The sequence below is a fragment of the Elgaria multicarinata genome, chromosome 4 (assembly GCF_023053635.1).
Source record: "Elgaria multicarinata webbii isolate HBS135686 ecotype San Diego chromosome 4, rElgMul1.1.pri, whole genome shotgun sequence".
NCBI classification, from domain to species: Eukaryota; Metazoa; Chordata; class Lepidosauria; order Squamata; family Anguidae; genus Elgaria; species Elgaria multicarinata.
This window is the reverse complement of record NC_086174.1, coordinates 58,459,090-58,478,276: the sequence shown is the minus strand read 5'-3', so window position 1 is coordinate 58,478,276 and position 19,187 is coordinate 58,459,090. Positions and strand designations below refer to the sequence as shown.

The 19,187-nt window shown below is 40.6% G+C and overlaps 1 protein-coding gene across 1 annotated transcript in view; it reads right to left on the bottom strand.

The window, feature by feature from the left end:
• The window catches only part of NID1 (nidogen 1), a 70,069-nt gene that overhangs the window by 29,705 nt on the left and 21,177 nt on the right, over positions 1-19,187 (bottom strand). Inside the window, exons 6-10 of the mRNA XM_063124347.1 lie at positions 15,609-15,860; positions 13,344-13,544; positions 10,379-10,621; positions 8,643-8,783; positions 5,779-5,907 (exon numbers count right to left, since the gene is read on the bottom strand). Coding sequence (XP_062980417.1) covers positions 5,779-5,907; positions 8,643-8,783; positions 10,379-10,621; positions 13,344-13,544; positions 15,609-15,860 — 966 coding nt within the window. The remainder of the gene's footprint in view (positions 1-5,778; positions 5,908-8,642; positions 8,784-10,378; positions 10,622-13,343; positions 13,545-15,608; positions 15,861-19,187) is intronic.

Genomic DNA, 19,187 nt, shown 5'->3' with positions numbered 1-19,187 from the left:
GTGAAAGGATCACATTGCCAGGTGGGGAAGATATTGTCCCCCAATGTGGTACACTAATCTATTCACTTCCCCCCCCTTTCGAGTGCTACTGAATTGCACTACAAAGTTCCTCCTTTCTTTTATTATTATTTCTTCCCCAAATCCTTTGCAACTGTTCACAAATTAGCCTATATGTAGCCTCATCTTGTTAATTTCCTTGTTATGTGATCTACTCCACTTTGCAACTCCTTTGACACTGAAACATACAAGGAAATTGACTAGGTAAGACTATACATATTGGACAGCTGAACCTGCATTCTTGCAAAAGACCAACAACCCCATCTGTGAAATTTTGAGGCACTCTCCCCCAAAAGGTGGTGAATGAATGAATGATCCTTCCAAAGGGCCATTTTGGCATTGGTGGAAAGGCAGTCACAGGCGAGGGAGGCTGGAGGTGGCACCAGCAAAATTGTGAAGAGCAGCACAATTTTTTTTGCCATTTTTACCAAACAATCCTGATAACCCACAATGAAATTGTTTTCCTGGGTTTGGACGATGCAGCAACTCAACTTGGGCACAAACAATCCTAGAACAAGCCAGTGGGTTCTCACCATGGCTTGTTCACTAAAGATAAGCCACCCCATTGAGAACTCCCCATATTTGGATGACACGACAACCCACCATAGCTGGCTGCTCATAGTGGGTTGTCATGTTTTGCAAACCCAGTCTAAATGTTGCAAAGCCAGGTGCCTTCATCTTTCCACTTAAATGTTATATCCCATCCTTCATCTTCCCTGCCTCCTAGGCATGCAGGATGGGGTAACAGATAATTTCCTTTCTGTTTCTTTCTCTTTTATAGTAGTAAAATCTATTCTTTCTTTGATCTGTCTACTGCTAAAAGTTTTGTCCATAGACAAAAGCAAACTCTTTATTGCTAGCCTTTCTTCCTTATAACCCCTTCAATCACTTCATTATGACACATTTGAGATGCAAGTCCTATCAGCCAATGCCTCCTCTCAGGTCCCCTTATTCACCTTCATGCCCTTCTCCACTCCACAAATGACTTCATGCAGTTTTGGAATTATTTTGGGAATACGCATATATATGACAACATGCAACTTTTCCAGAGAAAATCTCCTCATATATTCCATAATTGCCAATGAGTTGTGCATGATGTAAATAACTAATAAAGAGGGATTGAAACCAAAACTGATCTGGTTCTACAATGGTCATGACAACCTTAAAAAAATACTTGATGTCATAGTCTGAGCAAGCAGGGCTTACAAGCCACATTACCTGAAAGCAGCCCAAGAGGAGATCATTTGCCTTCACTATTTAAAGATAACTGTGTGCAATTTTTAGATTTAGAAAATTTAATCCACACATATGATTAAGAAAAAAAACCCAATCATACCAATAAATGCAACTTGAATTTTCTTTATGCAATTACTAGCGTACAATGACAACATTTACAGAGAGAAGAAAACCCTGGAGGCCTCTCACATACACTGGTTGAACTATCTGTTCCTAACACAGGAGATGATTTACTACCTTACTAAAAACTAAACCACAGATGACCCAGAATTGTAATTTGGCAACAGAATGCTACAGTAACTCAGTAAGATATTAAAAAGTTGGCTGATAAATGAGTTTTAAACAAACAGAGAACAATAACAAACTGAATAGTCACCACCGGGTTTTGACATCTGGAATTTAAAACGACCCCAAAACATGTCAGAAATAAAAGTACTATTCATAACTCTTATTTCTGTGAAATCTTATTAAACTTGGGGAAGGGGAGCATTTGAGAGTTGCTGGGTTTTTTATTACTATAGCTGAAAGAGAAAGGAAACCCCAGATAATGAGTGAACAACAAGAACAAAAAGCCAAAGGCAAGAGGTGGAACCAGGAGTTGTGTGTCTGAAGGATTTATTATTGCTGATGCATTTCGGACTAAATGGAACACATAGAACACCAGCGCTCAGGAGAGAAGTGATTTTATATCGTTATAAGAATGCCTTGATGAAGGAATGGATTTAGTCCGAAACGCATCAGCAATAATAAATCCTTTCAGACACACAACTCCTGGTTCCATCCCTTGCTTTTGGTTTTTCTTTCTTTTTTTGCTCACTCGGTTTTTATTACTAGAAATACTAAAAGCCCAGTTCCAAAAGAAAAAAATTCTAAGTTCTATATTAGCATAATACATTTATTGGGCCAAGTCAAAGGTCACAAAATACTGTGGAAGCTTCAGAACTCTTCATCAGGCAAAATCGTACATAATGCTAAAAAAGGGGGAGAGGAAGGAAATAAAGGGAGTGATAATTAAGCCATGGAGTCTGCATTTGCTTACTGTCTTAAGATGGAAAGTGGGAGGGCTGTGTGTGCAGACATTCAAATTAAGTTCCACTAAGTACTGAGATCATGATTGGGTTCAGACAACACAATAACCAACGGTGGTTTAAATAGCTGATGGTTGGTTATTTAACCCACCATGGATTATTGTGTTGTGTGGTGGGAGTTTTTTAACCAATGATTGGTTATTTGGCTGAAATTACCAATACAAATAGACAACGCTGTGCAGAGTTGACTATTTGAACCACCGATGATTATCGTGTTATGTGGAGGGCACTGTTGCTTATTTCCTCAGCCACCATTGGTTATTTCCTCAGCCACAGAGTCACAAAGCAAGAGTGGTCAAAGTGCAGTGGCCGCTCTAGTCCAGACAACATGATAGATTTTCGGCAGCAATGGCTAATGGGATACTAGCAGGAGAACTTTAGGGGAGAGAGTGGGCCAGGGATAAGTGAGTCAACTCAGTGTGGACTAATAGTAAACTGAATGCTGATCCTAATCCACTCCATGGTTGATTATTATCATGTTGTGTGGGGAATACCCCCTAGATAAACAACTGTCAAGTTGATTATTAACCCACTGTTGACTATCATGTTGTCTGAACACAGCCCATTTCAGTTTGTACCTGGGATCCTCCCAAGGGTTGCTTGGAAGAAAGAAAGAAACAATGGTAGATCCCCTAGCCTTCATACCTTGCTCTATAAAGTATTCTACAGAGCACTCAGTCTGACGTAATGCTTTCTATCATGAAAGCAATTATTCCATTCCTTGTCTTTAAACATCTACGTCTACCCATTCAAGACTTATGCGCTGGCTTTTAAGTAAAACCTAATGACAACAATACCATAAAACATTGTATGCCAACAGCTGGCTGGCGAACAAAATCCTGGACTAGATGGACCCTTGGTCTGATCCAACATGGCTCTTCCAATGTTCTTTGAAAAGCCACAATAAGAGTAAAGATAAAATCAAAACAAACAGTTAAAAGCAGATAGAACCATACAGAAAACAGTCCCCATAAAGTCCTAACTCAATTAGAGGCCAAGATAAACTGGCAAGTCTTTAGGGCCCGCTTGATGGCCTATAGTGGCTAGGCCGGGCATACATCATTTGGAACAGAGTTCCACAAGCAGGTGGTTGCTACTGAGAAAGCCTTCTGCCTTCTTCTCACCAGCCTCATCGCTCTTAAGAGGCAAGCACACAAGTAAGGCCTTGGATGCTGAATTCAACATGTATTTAAAAAGTAAACAAATACCATGTCATCTTTAAAGACAACACCCTTGAGGTTACAGTCCTATCCACACTGACTTGGAAGTAAGTCCCACATTTTATTTATTTATTACATTTCTATACCACCCAACAGCCAAAGCTCTCTACATAACTTACTAGGACATCTGAGTAAGCATAAAAATTATCAGTCTAGAGTTGCACCACCATTACACAGAGGCTTCTGAGTATCCGATGTCCTGCCAGGCTGTTGCCAGCAGTGGGAGAGGAGGACGGAGGTGATTTTTGCCTCTCCATTTTCCATTTTTTCCTCCAGATGGGCGTTTGAACCATCTAGAAGAAGAGCAATGGTGGGGCTGGAATTGTGAGGTTACAGGATCCCAGCCCCTCTTCTTCTTCTCTCCCCTCCTGATCAGCACAACATTCCCTTTCCCTCCCTCCAAGCCCATGCAAATGCGAGGAGGCAGGGGAGGGGGATTGGAACTCAGAAACCCCCTCCTGAGACCATAGCAGTGTCTATGGCCTCTGGAGGGGGACTCCAAGCAATCCTACATTCCCTGGGATATTCTCCCAGAAACCATAGGATTGCCCTCTTGGATGGTTAATTTGTACGCCTAGTTACAGTTATGTCTGAGTGGGAGAGAGAGAGAAAGAAATTCAGGAAATTCCTGACCATAGTCTTAAGCTCAAGTTTCCTCTAAGCAGATGTTCAAACAACTAAAATGCAAGAAAGGAAATATTTAATACAGTTGCTTGGCAGATCCTACAAAACTACAAATGGAAAGCCTTCACAAGCCATCTTATGTTACAAAACTTCAGTAAGAATTTCAGTACCCTCCATATATTAAAGAAGTTTATTCTTAAATCAGCTACAGTTACAAGTATCTCCTCTTCCCTCAGCATCCTTCACTAGATAAACTGTAGAGATAGAACAATTCTAACAGAGCAAACAGTATAGTCACTTCAAGCTTACAGAACTGCTTCCCCCAAAGTGGAACCTGTTTTGGACTACATCTCCTGACCATTGACCTTGCTGGCTGAAAGTGATGGTAGTTGAAGTCCCAAACATCTGGAAGGCATCAGGTTGAGGAAGGCTGCTCTAGATTTAAATAGCCTTATGAGGGCACTTCCTTCAAAATGCTGTAAGCCGGCCTGCTGCATTTGGGGGGCCTTCAGGTTCACATTGCTGAAAGCCCACCTGGGCTTCTGCCCCAAAGTCCTGCCCTGATGGCAACACTCATCACACAAAACTTTTGCATATATGAACCAGAGCACACAATTTTAAAAAGGTGGAGGGTTTAGCACTTGCCTGATGATACAAGGGAGGCTTCTGTGACATTTGCTTGAAGTATTTAAATACTTCTGCAGTCCATTGACCCAAGCTTCCTCTCTTGTTTGCTATTACAAGCAGGAGATGCCCTGCCCTACAGCAGGTGGAAGGTGAGTGAATGGACTGCTGGCGAACAGAAATGGGGGATCCGTGAAATGGAAGTAGATGGCACAGTCTTCTGGTCAGGATGTGACAACCCTACCAGAACTTTACATGAATTAAGAACAATCCTGGCCAAGCTTAGGCCAGATGCATACTTTGAATGATGTCCAAAGCACAAAGATCACATTTGCAGATCAATCCTGCAGTGCTTATCCAACAATCATCCTTTATGAAATTGACTGCAGGAGTAAAGGAGAAGCGTTTGACTCTGCTGCTGCTTAATTTTATTTATTGACTCTTCATTTTGTTCTTTTGTGTTTTTGCGGCTGCTTTTAGAAACCTATTGTGTTTTAGTTACTCTTTTAAAGCTTTTATATTTTGTAAGCTGCTTTTTCTGGCAGAGAAAAACAGGGTAAACATTTATTGTTTCTATAAACAAACATTTATTTATTGCAATTTTATACCACCCAATAGCTGAAGCTCCATGTGCGGTTCACAAAAATTAAAATCATTCAAAGTATAAAACAAACAGTATAAAAACATGATATAAAATACAATATTAAAACACATATAAATTCCCTTTCCAAAATTAAAGAAGAGTAGATTTGACATTCCTAATCATTCTCAAGAACAACGTAGGACATTTTAAAATAAAAGGACTAAATTATTACTATCTTCTACTTGTCTTCCAAACAGAGAGGAATAAAACATGACACTTTCGCACTTCCTCCAGGGGACCTCAGTTTCCTCAAAGCAACAAAGGGAAGTTTTGGAAATAAACTTACCCACACATGTTCGTCCATCAGCTGAAAACTGATATCCCTCTAGACACTCACATCGGAAAGTTCCTGGCTGATTATTACAGATTGCATTGGTGCCACACACAGTTGATAACTCCAGGCATTCATCTATATCTACAAGGAGAAGCAACGTTATTACACAGCTGTCACTAATACAATTCCTGAAATGTGGAACTTGACATAACTATAGCTTGGCTTTAGTTCAACACAAGAGATGCCTATGTATTGCGAACAGAGACTGGAAGTCTCTGTCAAATGACACATTAAGGCACCAGTGATCAAGAATGTAATACCTGATTTTGCCATATTAGGATACTGGCTCATTTGTATCCTGCCATATTCCTAGGGGTTCAGTACAGTAATTTAACAACATGACAACAAACTAGTTTTGACATACAGTTGCAGGTGATATTTCTTCTGATGGATTTTTATTTTTAACCCAATGTTGCCTCCAAACTCTGATAGTTTAAGTGAGGAATGGTGGAGAAGTGGAGCTGTTTTGTCCTTTGCCTTCCAGCCATTTTCCTGCTCAAAAATCACCTCAGAGCTGCCATTCCCTCATTGGTGAGCAATTCTGAACAGAAAAATGGCTGGAGGGGAAATACCTTTTCTACTATCCTTCATCTGCTTAAACCTGCAGCCTTCCAAGGTGATATTTGGTTATTAAAAATGGGGGAGGGGGATGATGATACATAGAATCATAGAACAGCAGAGTTGGAAGGGGCCTACAAGGCCATCGAGCCCTGCTCAATGCAGGAATCCACCCTAAAGCATCCCTGACATGTGACTGTATGTCCCTGAGAGAATAAGGGCCAATCTAGATAAGACATTAGTCATGTGATTTGGTCCTTACCTGCAGCTTTTTTCTTCACTTAACAGCAGCTATGGAGGACCTGAACTTGGATTGAGACTGTAGTGTGGAGAAAGTGGGGATTTAACCCTTTGTCCCTGCTGTGATCCCAATTTGGATCAGGCCCCCGTGGCTGCAGGGCAAGTAGCAACTTTGGGGTGATCATACTGCTATTTCTATTGAGTCAGAGCTCAGGTGCCTTCATGCATTTGTGAGTGTTTCTGCCAGGTATTGTATAACAGAAAAAAAAAAGTCGTATTACAAAATTTGCCACAGTATTATCAGGTTTCCTGGCCCCTCAGGCAAACACACCTTCTGGCAAACTGACATGGGTCACTCAAATCAGTAAGACGTCTTTATTGCAGGAAATCCCACGGCAAAAGCTTAATGGTTACACACTTCAGAAATCATATAGCTGATAGTCAGTAGCTATAGGCTCCAAGAAATTCCAGAACAGTCAAAAGCTAATCACTACTACTGTGATGATGGGGAAACCATCAATGTGGTTTCCCCATTACCATTTCCATGGTTCTGAACACAAGGGAAGGTCAATCCATACATGGGTCCAAAACCCGGACATGGGAGTGGGATGATTCCTGACATGATCTCTCAGGCAATCAAAGGAGCAAATTCTTGAAAGGCCTAACAAATCACCGAAAGAGAGCTAGTCCAACCATACATTGGTAACACCATGCAACATGGTCAAGGCTTAAACAAGATCATGGGGAAAGGTAAACTCTCAAATGCAAGGAGTTCCATGCCACTGCTTTTGTACAGGCAACTCACATGAGTCCAGGCAGAGGAAAGGAAGTCCAACAGTCATAGGTCAAATCCAGTCTGCCAGTACACTGAGCTGACAACAAAGACACATAATCCACAGCAAACAAGAGTTCAAGTCTATTGAAAGCCTCACAGTACTTTGCATGGTGAATTCTTAGTAATCCAAAGTTCCACTTAGGAGGGACCATGTGCAGAGTGCCCCCAGAGTCTCAGACGATGATGGATCCAAACAGGGAGGTTTTCTGGGAATGCAGACCAGATGTTCCTAACAAAGGCTCCTCGCCTTTGCACCAGCTTAAAATGGGACACATAGGCCTGTTTGAGACCACTTGGCAGACAGGGGCTTTTGACGTTTCAGCAATGCCCCTGTCTAAACTGCTCAGCCCACCAAGATGATGCTTCAACCTGGGTGATCCTTATGCAAACCCCCAGCTTTTCTCTATCAAGTTCTCATAGACAACTTCTCTGTCAAGGCAAGCAGGTGGCTGCGGGGAGCAGAGCAACTCCCTATCCCTGTTCTGAGAATGCTGACAGAGATCAATTCACACAGATTCTGACATTCCAGAGGCCGAACAAAGCTTTCCAGACTACTTCTAATTAAATCTTAGCAAAAAAGTATAAGCCCCCATGGCAATGCCCAAACTATGCATGACAGGTAGGTTATAGCAATTTATTCATTTATTATTGCATTTATATCCTGCCTTTTTTCTCCAATGAACCCATTTTGTTCTGACTTTTATACTGTTAGTTTTACTCTACCCTGTGCCTGTTTGGTGCATTCTCTTCCCCTTCTTATTGTTTTATTATGATTTTATTAGAATGTAAGCCTATGCGGCAGGGACTTGCTATTTTATTGTTTTACTCTGTACAGCACCATGTACATTGATGGTACTATATAAAATAATAATAATAATAATAATAATAATAATAATAATAATAATAATGCAGAGTACATTATCCTCCTCTTCATTTTATCCTCAGAACAACAACTCTGTGAGGTAGGTTGGGCTGAGAGTTTGTGACTGGGCCAAAGTCACCCGGTGGGTTTCCATGGCTGAGTGAGAACTAGAACCAGGATCTCCCGACTCCCAGTCCAACACTTTAGCCACTACATTGAACAGCAAAACGCAAATGCTGAAAGTAAATGTAGTTGGATTGCAGGATACCAAGCTGATCCTATGGAAGTCCAAAAAAATTCCATGAAGAGATATTTTCATACCATAACATGCACGTCCGTCCCCTCGGAAGCCCACTGAGCATTCACAGCTGAACTGATTGCCTGTTCCTGGGCGACAAACTGCATTGGTGTCACAGCCATGGGTGCCTGTGTAGCAAGGATTGCGGTTTGTATCACCTGAATCTGTAAAGAAGCCACCAAGGAGAGTAACATGAGAATACTTGTAACGATTTCACCAACACTACTAGTGCTGTGCTACTCAACAAAAATATTTTTAAAAGCTAGGTTTGTCTGTGCTTGAATGGACTCAGGGACTAGGCATATACAAGGATTGGCCTTTGGGCAGATAATATATGGATTGGGAGAGCATTTTCTGAAATGCTTAGAATCTGGATTTTCATATTCAAACAAAAGTGTCTGAATATGAAATATAGCATGAGTGTATATCACACGTGCTATAATAATGAAATCACAAACCATAGTAATATATGGTAAAGATGTAGAAGTTTCAAACCATGGTTTTATAGCCTCTAAATTAATTTATTACTTCTAGAGAAAGAAACGCAAGTTTTTTACCTCAATTAACTACGGCATAATAAGTTCAGCCCATGTCCCATAATAATGGTGTGGCTTTGCATTCACTGTGCAACATTTCATTTTAATTTCTGTGTTCTTCTACAAGCTACTTTTCTTACAATAGGATCTATTGGAGGGGTAGTTCCTAATGGATTGTGTCCACTACCTGATGAATATATATAGAAGATTTGCAATAGCATTATCAGCTGGGAAGCTATTTTCTTAACCCATGATTTGCTGTGGCATATGCTGGGTGCATTCTACAGCCTTTTAAAGCAATCATCCCCCAATAGGCCAATTATGGTGTGCTATGTGATGTCTGAACCCAGACACAGTGGGCTGGTTCATGCGTAACAATGTTCTTTAAGTTTCAATGCACTGCTTTAATAGATTTTATGACATGCCAAGGATTGCGTTGTCAGTGCTCCCACAAGTCTTTGTTAAGTCTCCTAAAAACCAAACTCTCTCTTAAGGTAATACCATAAAGATTCACATGATCACTGCAGTCCACCGTGGGACATATTCAAGCTGCAGCTGAAGTATGTCATGTCATCCACACCCAGGGACTGTGGGTTATGTGCAGGTTAAAAAGTTTTTAACTTTTGTTAACCGCGCAGAGAGCTTCAGCTATGGGGCGGTATATAAATGTAATAAATAAATAAATAAATAAATAAATAAATAAATAATCCTCACATAGCCATGGTCTGTTTTGGGTTATGCAAGGTTATTTTTAACCCTTGCAAAACACACATTTCCCAGGTTCAGATGACAAGACAAGCTACAGCCATGGTTATATATTCAAAATGGCCATGGGCAGGCTCCACAGTCCACTATAGTTTATTTAAGCCATGGTGGGCTTTTTGATTGTGTGAACGGGACCATTATGTGGTGATGGCTACTCACTTAGATGGCATTAAAAGGGGATTGGTGAAATTCATAGGGGGGGCAGTCTGTCAATAGAACCTCCACATTCAGAGGCAATGAATACCAGTTGCTGGGGAGAAACAGTGGGGATGAGCTATTCCCTTTAACTTTTATTTGTGGGCCTCCTGGAGGCATCTGGCTAGCCTCTGTGGGAATCAAGATGTTGGACTGGATGGACAGCCCACAAGTACAAAGTTAAAGGGTAAAAGAGTCTGGATCCTAAGAAATGCTAAAACAGTGCAAAGGAAGTAAATCAGAATAATTATCACTGAACATACCAATTGGGCCAATTGAGTTGCTCATTGCATATCGCAAAATTTGTTCATCTTTGTTATATAAGACAAAGACACTGTCCACTGACAATTGCTGAGTGGCTGAAATAGAATGATGAGAGTCATCGTGAATGCACTCATCAAATGAGATTGTCTGTCGCCACTGGTAGGGAACAGTGTAAGTTGGAGACACCCCATCTCTTTCTGGCTCTGTCACAGTATACTCTCTGGTCGATGATGATGTGATAACTGAAACAAAGAAATAATCTCATATTAATAACGAGGAAACTCAAAATTATGAGTAGACTTTGTAGAATCCTTTGTACTCATATATACTGTAAAAGAGAGCATTTAAATATTACCAATAAGCAACCAAATGTTACAATTGTTGGGCTGGAGCCAGATTTGCTATACCATGAGTGGAAAAGCTCCTTCTATTCAGAAAAGGCACCAGTGTTCAGTGGGGACTCTCTGTTGGAGGAAGGAGGTGGGGATGTGATCTTTGTTGATTCCTGTGTTGGCTCTCATGTTGCTCTAGAGGGTCCCCAAGCCCTCCAGAGCAGCTCTTCAGGAGACAAAGGGCAGAGGAGGAAGAATTACAGAAATCCCCTAGCACAATTGGAACCCCACTAAGTGCTACTTTGGATTCAACCCAATGTTTTATATAAGGCTAGAAATTAGGACCATTTTGTTTTCCCTTGACAATTTAAAGCCAAGTCAGGCAGCAGCAATTTCCTTTTATTTTCTTATCTGCAGTTTTCAGAACTGAAGAAATACTTTGACTTATAGCATCTAAAAGACTAACATTTCATGTTAATAGCATGAGCTATCAGAAACTACAATTGATTGTGTCAAATGCTGAAACAGACTGAACAACTCAGACACATAAAGCAGTTGTTCAAATTGTAAACTGAATTGCTTGTAGAATCTTCATTTTAAATCAGGATGAGCAACCATTCTTCTGCTGAGGGCTGTATTCAGAGAACCAGAGAATAGTAGAGTTGGAAGGGGCCTATAAGACCATTGAATCCAACCCCCTGCTCAATGCAGGAATCCACCTTAAAGCATACATGACAAATGGCTGTCTGGCTGCCTCTTGAAGGCCTCTAGTGTGGGAGATCCCACAACCTCCCTTGGTAACTGATTCCATTATCATACTGCTCTAACAGTCAGGATGTTTTTCCAGATGTGCAGCCGGAATCTGGCTTCCTGTAACTTGAGCCCATTATTTTCTGTCTTGTGATGACTGAGAAGAGATCCTAGACCTCCTCTGTGTGACAACCTTTCAATTATTTGAAGAGTGCTATCATGTCTCCCCTCAGTCTTCTCTTCTCAAGGCTAAACATGCCCACTTCTTTCAGTCTCTCCTCATAGGGCTTTGTTTCCAGACCTCTGATCATCCTCGTTGCCCTCCTCTGAACCCCCTCCAGCTTGTCTGTATCCTTCTTGAAGTGTGGTGACCAGAACTGGACGCAGTACTCAAGATGAGGCCTAACCAATGCTGAATAGAGGGGAACCAGTACCTTCCGTGATTTGGAAGCTATACTTCTATTAATGCATCCCAAAATAGTGTTTGCTTTTTTTGAAGCCATATCACACCGTTGGCTCATATTCAGCCTGTGAGCTACAATTCCAAGATCCTTCTTGCTTGTAGTATTGCTGAGCCAAGTATCCCCTGTCTTGTAACTGTGCATTTCATTTATTTTTCCTAGGTGTAGGACTTGGCATTAATCCCTATTAAATTTCATTCTGTTGCTTTCAGCCCTGAGTTCCAGCCTATCAAGATCACTTTGAAGTTTGTTCCTGTCTTCCAGCTATCCCACCCAATTTTGTGTCATCTGCAAATTTGATAAGTGTTCTCTGCACCTCCTCACCCAAGTCAGTAATAAAAATGTTGAAGAGCCCCGAGCCCTGCGGTACCCCACTCGTCACCTCCCCCCACTTTGAGAAGGTACCATTGATAAGCACTGTTTGAGTCCGATTCTGTAGCCAACTGTGGATCCACCTAATAGTTGTTCCATCTAGCCCACTTTTAGCTAGTTTGCTAATCAGAATGTAATGTGGTACTTTGTTAAAAGCTTTGCTGAAATTAAGATATATTGTCCTGGTTCAGACAGCATGCTAAACCATGCTGCTTAACCATTTTGTGGTTAAGCAGCATGGTTTAGCGTGTTGTCTGAACCAGGCCTTTATGTCCACAGCATTCCAACAGTCCACAAGGGAGGTTACCCAATCAAAGAATAAGATCAGATTACTCGGGCAGAATTTGTTTTTGACAAATCCATGCTGGCCTTTAATAATCACTGCATTGTTTTCAAGATGCTTACAGATTGACTTCTTTATAATCTGCTCCAAAATTTTCCCAGGTATTGATGTCAGACTAACTAGTCTGTAGTTCCCATGTTCCTCCTTTTTGCCCTTTTTGAAGGCTGGGTTAACATTAGCCCTCCTCCAGTCATCCATCACTTCCGTTCTCCATGATTTTGCAAAGATTATAGACAGTGGTTCCGAGAGTTCTTCTGCCAGCTCATTTATTACTTTAGAATGCAATGCATGGGGCCCTGGAGATTTGAACTCATTCAAAGAAATTAGGTGTTCCTTGACCATTTATTTATCAATCTCAAATGGCAATCCTGCCCCTTCAGCTTGTACTAAAAAGAAGGCTCTTCAAATGTTATAGCACATCTCCTATACTCAGCAGAGTAATAGTTCCTGCCTTGTCAAATCTAACAAAGAATAGAGGGCTCTTATTTCAGTGTTCATTCCTGTAGCAGACACAGGCCACAGCTAAGGTTTATCCTGGGATCATCCAGGGTTCGCCCCTGCCTGAGCACTGGATCCCCTGTGTGTCACCTAGATGAACAGGTTTGACCCCTGGACGATCCAGGGATAAACCTTAGGTCTATCTATGGCCTTAGACAGCATGTTAAGAGAAGGCAGCAGCAAGGTTTAACAAGTATTTTTAACTCACCAGAACTAGAAGAGTGATACAGCTCAGTATAGGGCTCTATATGTACAGAAGAACCAAATGGGATTTCAGGCACTTTGCCCTCAAGTTCTGTACTGATTGTAAGATGTCGATGTTCATCAATTCCACTGAACTTCTGTTTAATGGTCACCTTTTCATTGCTGTTGAGGAACGTAACTTCAGCTTGTCTTGTAAATTCACCACCTAGAAGATCAATGAAATCACTTATTTACATGTTTAAAGAAATATTCACCTCTCTGCTGAAACATTTATGGTCAAGACCTGAGCTTCCTTAAACTAAAGATGCTCTCAAAGTTATACCTCAGGATATGAGGTTTCCGCTGGAGGTTTTGTACTCCAATGGAAAAGTACTTAGATTGCCAGAGAGTGAAAGGACAGACAAAATCCCCAAGTTTGCTTCAACTGGGAATAGAAAAACACCCCTAGGTTTGCCTCAAAAAATGAGATGAAATGGACAAATGTCAGTTTCAAGGATAAGGTGAAACTATCAGGGATTGCAAAACTGAAGAGAAAAAGTTTTACTATCATTTTTTTTAAATAATAATATAGTATGCTTAACTTTGCCCTAGTGCTGGTGTTTATGCCCATTTTTAAAAAGAGAAAATAAGCAAAAATGCTAAGGCTTCTCATCCATCATTTCACCAAAAATGAGATGAAGTTGATGACTCGTTGTGCATTTCACCTAATTTTGCATTCTCAGAGAACCAAAGCACAGCTACTTTACAGATGCAGCAAACAACTTCATCTCTTTACATTCTTTTTACTTTAGAGTAAGTGCAGAAGTCTTGATCCATATCAAGCCCCTAGCATGGGGGGGGATGGTGATTTTAACCCTCCCCTCACCCCTGCAGATCTGGGAAGCAGCCTGCAATATATATTGCCAATAGTGATCCATTTGCTTTAATGTGCTTACTGCAGAGTAAAAAAAAGATGTCACTGCTTGCTACATCTTTAAAGTAATGTGTGCTTTGGATTAGAGAAGTAGCAACAATGGGATAGTAGCAGTGCTAACGCAAGCACCTCACTACCTGTGATGGGAGATGCCCCTATTGCTGCCGCTATGTCCAGCCACCCCATCCCTACCTCTCACCCCACTGTTGTCACTGAGGAGCTGCGTTGGCTGCTCTGGCCAGTGTAGCTCTTCAAAGAGCTCGCCAAAGCCAGACCCAAATGCGTGGCTTCCTCAGAGCCAGGTATTGTGGGAGGGGTGTCTCAGGTTATCACCTGTACTGTGGTGGGCTGAGAAACAGTTCTTGTTTCAATGAGAAAGAGCACAGATTTCAGAATCAGTTCTTCTCCCCAGCCTTAATTCTCCTAAAAATTAAAACAAATTGGGGCAAACAGTTTTACTCCTAATTACGTTTTACTTTTACTTTTTTTTTACAGTGCAAGCCAATGCATGCCTACTCAGAAGTAAGCCTCATTGAGTTAAAAGAGTTTACTACCAAGAAAACAGGTATAGGATCTGCAGCCTTAATCTAGGAAATATATTATCTTTTCTCCTTATGACCTTGCAAATAAAAACACATTTCAAGCAATATCAGTGAGTAGTAGTTGTTTTAAAGGAAAAGTGTAAAAAATGAAATTCAGAAAAGCCTTATCTGACCTTCATTGGAGAGAGTTTCCTGTCTACTTGGTTTGTACTAATCACGTTTAGCTTTAAGGCAATACCAAAAAATATGGAAGTAAAGCAATTGTTTGCTTTCATTTTCATAGGCATGTAGTATGATGATCCAATGCCTACACTTCCCTTAATCTACCACCCAGAGAGAAGGAATCTTGGGGGGAACTAAGGTTACAGCACAACTACATCACTGGTTGCTACAGAGAGCTTATTTTGTTACTAGCTTCTTCTGTTGCCAAACTCCCTTGTCATCTCATTCTTTTTCTCCTGGTTTTGGCAGCCTACAACATCCCACGCATAATGCCCACACTCTACCTCTCTCACCCACTTCTAGGTTGTGCAGCAGACAATCCAGTCTTCTATATCTGTGCCTGGAGGCTCCACTGTGCCTGGAAGCTCATTTTCAAAGATAAGTCTCCTCATCCTCAAAGGTATTAATAGAGGGATGGCAGTAATGTTGCAAAAAACAGTCCATTAAGGAACAGCAGCATTATATTTCTGAGGCCTGTCTCTGGAGCAGAGATTGCTGGCAACAGTGAAAAGTTTTACTACGGTGTTCCTGCGAATGCAGAATTCACTGCAAAAATATGAAGCAACTCTTTAAGGATCAATGTAAAGCTTACCAGTAACACTGAATCCATTTTTATACCCTTGCTGCTCCACAGCAAACATCCATCCAATAACACCTCCAATGGAGGCAAGTGGGAGTAAGGAGAACCCCAAAGTTTCTGGAATTGTACTGATGGCAGTATATGCACGCCCATGGTTCATCACGACGTAAGAATGGAGATCAGTGTTCTCAAAAATAATCGGTACTGGGTTGTTTCCGACAAAGATTCGTCCTTTGACTTTCCCATTGACTCGCTGAGGAGAACCTAGCACAGCAAAAGTTAAGCAAGCAATTTCCTTTAACATGAAGAGGTAACTTTCTAGCCCAAATTGACTTGCATTTTCAAAGCATTGAGGCCCACAGTTTAAGAGACAAGACAATGTGTTAATGAATAAGCTTGACATAGGTGTTACATACAAAAATTCTCACATGTCCCCAATTGCATAAACCAAACTTCAAACTTGTGGAATCTAAGGATCCACCAACCAGAGCCAGGTATAAAAGAGTGGCATGAGAGGAACAAGGTGCAAAATACTGGTTAAGAGTGTGGAGCCCATGATTTGCTACAACACATGAACCATATTCATGCATTTGTACTGCACCCCAACCACTGGGGTGACCTGCATATACCTATCTACATTTGAGTTACTACAGAACAGGGATTCTAACACAGCTCTAAAAGTAACTAGCAGAGCTGCACAAAAACCAAGTAGTCAAATGCAATTACATTACAGGTGAGGAACAATGAGGCTAAAAGAGAAGTGATAACTCAAGGCCAGCCATTGTTAAACAACTAGAAATCAGAAACCCTCGCTGATCTACTTCAAATCACCCAATCTACTTCCTGTCTGCCCATGATGTAAAAGCCCAACAGAGGAAAAGATAATCAAGCACTTGCCACTGTCTTATCCTCATGAACAAACTAGGGCTTAAAGATGTACTGCTCACACCCATGTTTCTTTCTCTTATACACCCACTGCAGCATCTGCTTTTCAAGTTATCATTATTTACAGTTGTATACCGCCCCATAGCCAAGTCTCTCTGGGCAGTTTACATGGGCTAAGAACACTTAAAAACAATATACAAAAATTTAAAATCGCAAAAACATACAATTTAAAACCACAAAAGCATACAAGAACATTCTTGTTTGGTTCAGACATCACATATGGAACAGGAATGGGACATGTGTGTGCTCCCCCTTGCCTTGCACACCTGAACATAACAATATAAGGAGAGCTTCACTGGATCAGACTAAGGGCCCATCTAGTCCAGCACAGTGGCCAACCAGCTGCCCAAGGGAAACTCACAAGCAGGACATGAATACACCACCACCCTCCTGGCATGTTCTCCAGCAATTGGTGTACATAAGCATACTGCCTCTGAAACTGGAGGTAGGATATCGCTGTCAGGACTAGTAACACTTGATAGTCTTCTCTTCCAGAAATTTGTGCAATCCCCTTTTAAAGCCATCCAAATTGATATGGTAGTGAATTTCATAGTTGAACTATGCTCTGTACTACCTTTTATCTTTCCTAAATCTCCAACAAATCAGTTACATTGGATTACCCCAGGTTCTAGTATTATGAGATGGAGAAAAAATGTCTCCATATCCACTTTCTCCACAGTACAATATTGGCAGTTTTATTTTCAATTCCTTTCCTAATTATGCTTAATATGGAATTTGCCTTCCTTCACAGCACCCACACAATGGGTTGACATTTTCATGAAGCTGACCACCTGAAGCCCAAGATTCTTGGTCTGTCCCATCATTGTATACATGAAGTTGGGAAATTTTGCCACAACATGCATCACTTTACACTTGCTTACATTTAACCGCATTTACATTGAACCCACCTGGCTTTCTGGGTTGCTAAACCAGTTTACCATAACATCTAAACACAGGAAAAAGGACACTAACCCCTAGAAGGGAAAGTAGACATTAGATCTCTTGCTTCTGCTTTCTGTCCTCTCTGTAAGGTGAAACCTAGAAACTAATACTAAGTGGTTCACTATAACTACTTTTTGAAAGAGTGATTACCAGTGGATAAGTTCCAAGGCAAAGCTAGAAGCCAAGAAAAAAGGACTTTGGGTATACAGATCAGTAAAGGTTATTTACAAATCACTATTAATGGATATAATGCACATCAAAGCAAGTGAACTTCTAACTGTAAATTCATATAAAAGGCATGTTGATGTTGGAAATCTAATATTGAGTTCCTTGCTCAATATTCTAACCTACTGGCAGCAAATCTATAATTTTCAAAATAATATGGCAAAATTGGAAAATCTTCTAAAGGAGTAAGAGTTTGAAAACATAATTAAAGTTATTGTATTACCCTGCTCAAAACACAGTAACAAATGGTTTTCTTTGCAACTAAGATAGCTGAAAAAGGCCAAAGAAGGAAAGAAAAGCTAATATTCTAACAAGCATCTAAAATAGTAAAAGGAACCACATAAAATCTGTTTATTGTTAACCTCTTTTGACTTTCAGATTTACATTTCCACATCTATTCTGCTAATCTGGAATAATACATATTTACAATTCAGGATAATTGCAAACCAAGTTCACACAGCTCTTCTTTAGGGAATATCTCATCCTGAAGAATTTGAAATGGTTTCTACAACTAGAGATACTTTATGCTAAACAGAGCTTTTAGTTGCCTATGTTGTGGCAGAATAAATATTAAATGTTTTTGGCACTGTTACTTAAAATTTTCCAGCTGTGTTCCTTGCTTTCAACGAACAGTTCTTTTATGTCAAGATATAATTTTCATCACCTTTAGAAAGTCAAATTGAACTTGCTTGCTTGTTCTTAAAAACAATGGCAAAAAGATAAGAATCTGCATCAGGAGGTCAACCTAATTCAAAGTATCCATCTACTCAATATGGTACTTTGCCTCAGTCCGTTCAATGCAGAACCACACTACAATGTTCTCTCTCTGCATCATATATTGTCTATATTATATATAGACAATTATAAAACATTAGGATATGTAGAAAATTAGAAGGGAATTGTTGTATGAGACACACACAGAAAAATACATAGAGAGAACAAGAGACTTTCCCCAAACAAGGCATCATGTTGATACAACATATGAGAAACATACCAATGACCAAAACTAGGAACACCACCAATACTATTAACCAAGCTTAGAAAGCATTTCCCAAAAAATGACTTCTTAGTCATGAATAACTGCACTCCCTGCCCTGCCCCCTTCTAGCTGGTGCAGTTTTCACCATGCTGGGTACGTCTCAGGGCTTAGAAACAGAGTGCGGAGATAGAGAGAAGGGGGCATTCCCTGGGGCGGGAAGGGGAGGAAACTGGTGAAGCTGTATTATACACCCTGCATTGGATACTCAGCAGCCTCCGACTTCAGGGGCTGCAGATTATCTCCACAGGATTGCGCCCTTAATGATGGAATCCATTCTAATTTCAATTAATCTCCCGTTTTGGACTATTAGGTGTACTATCTTGCTTACTTGCTTCTAAAGTTCAAACAAATATATTTATCCATCCAACAACTCTACAATTGTATTCATTATCTGATTATAGCAGTATTATGTCATCTAGTTTCTTCTCACAATTTATGAA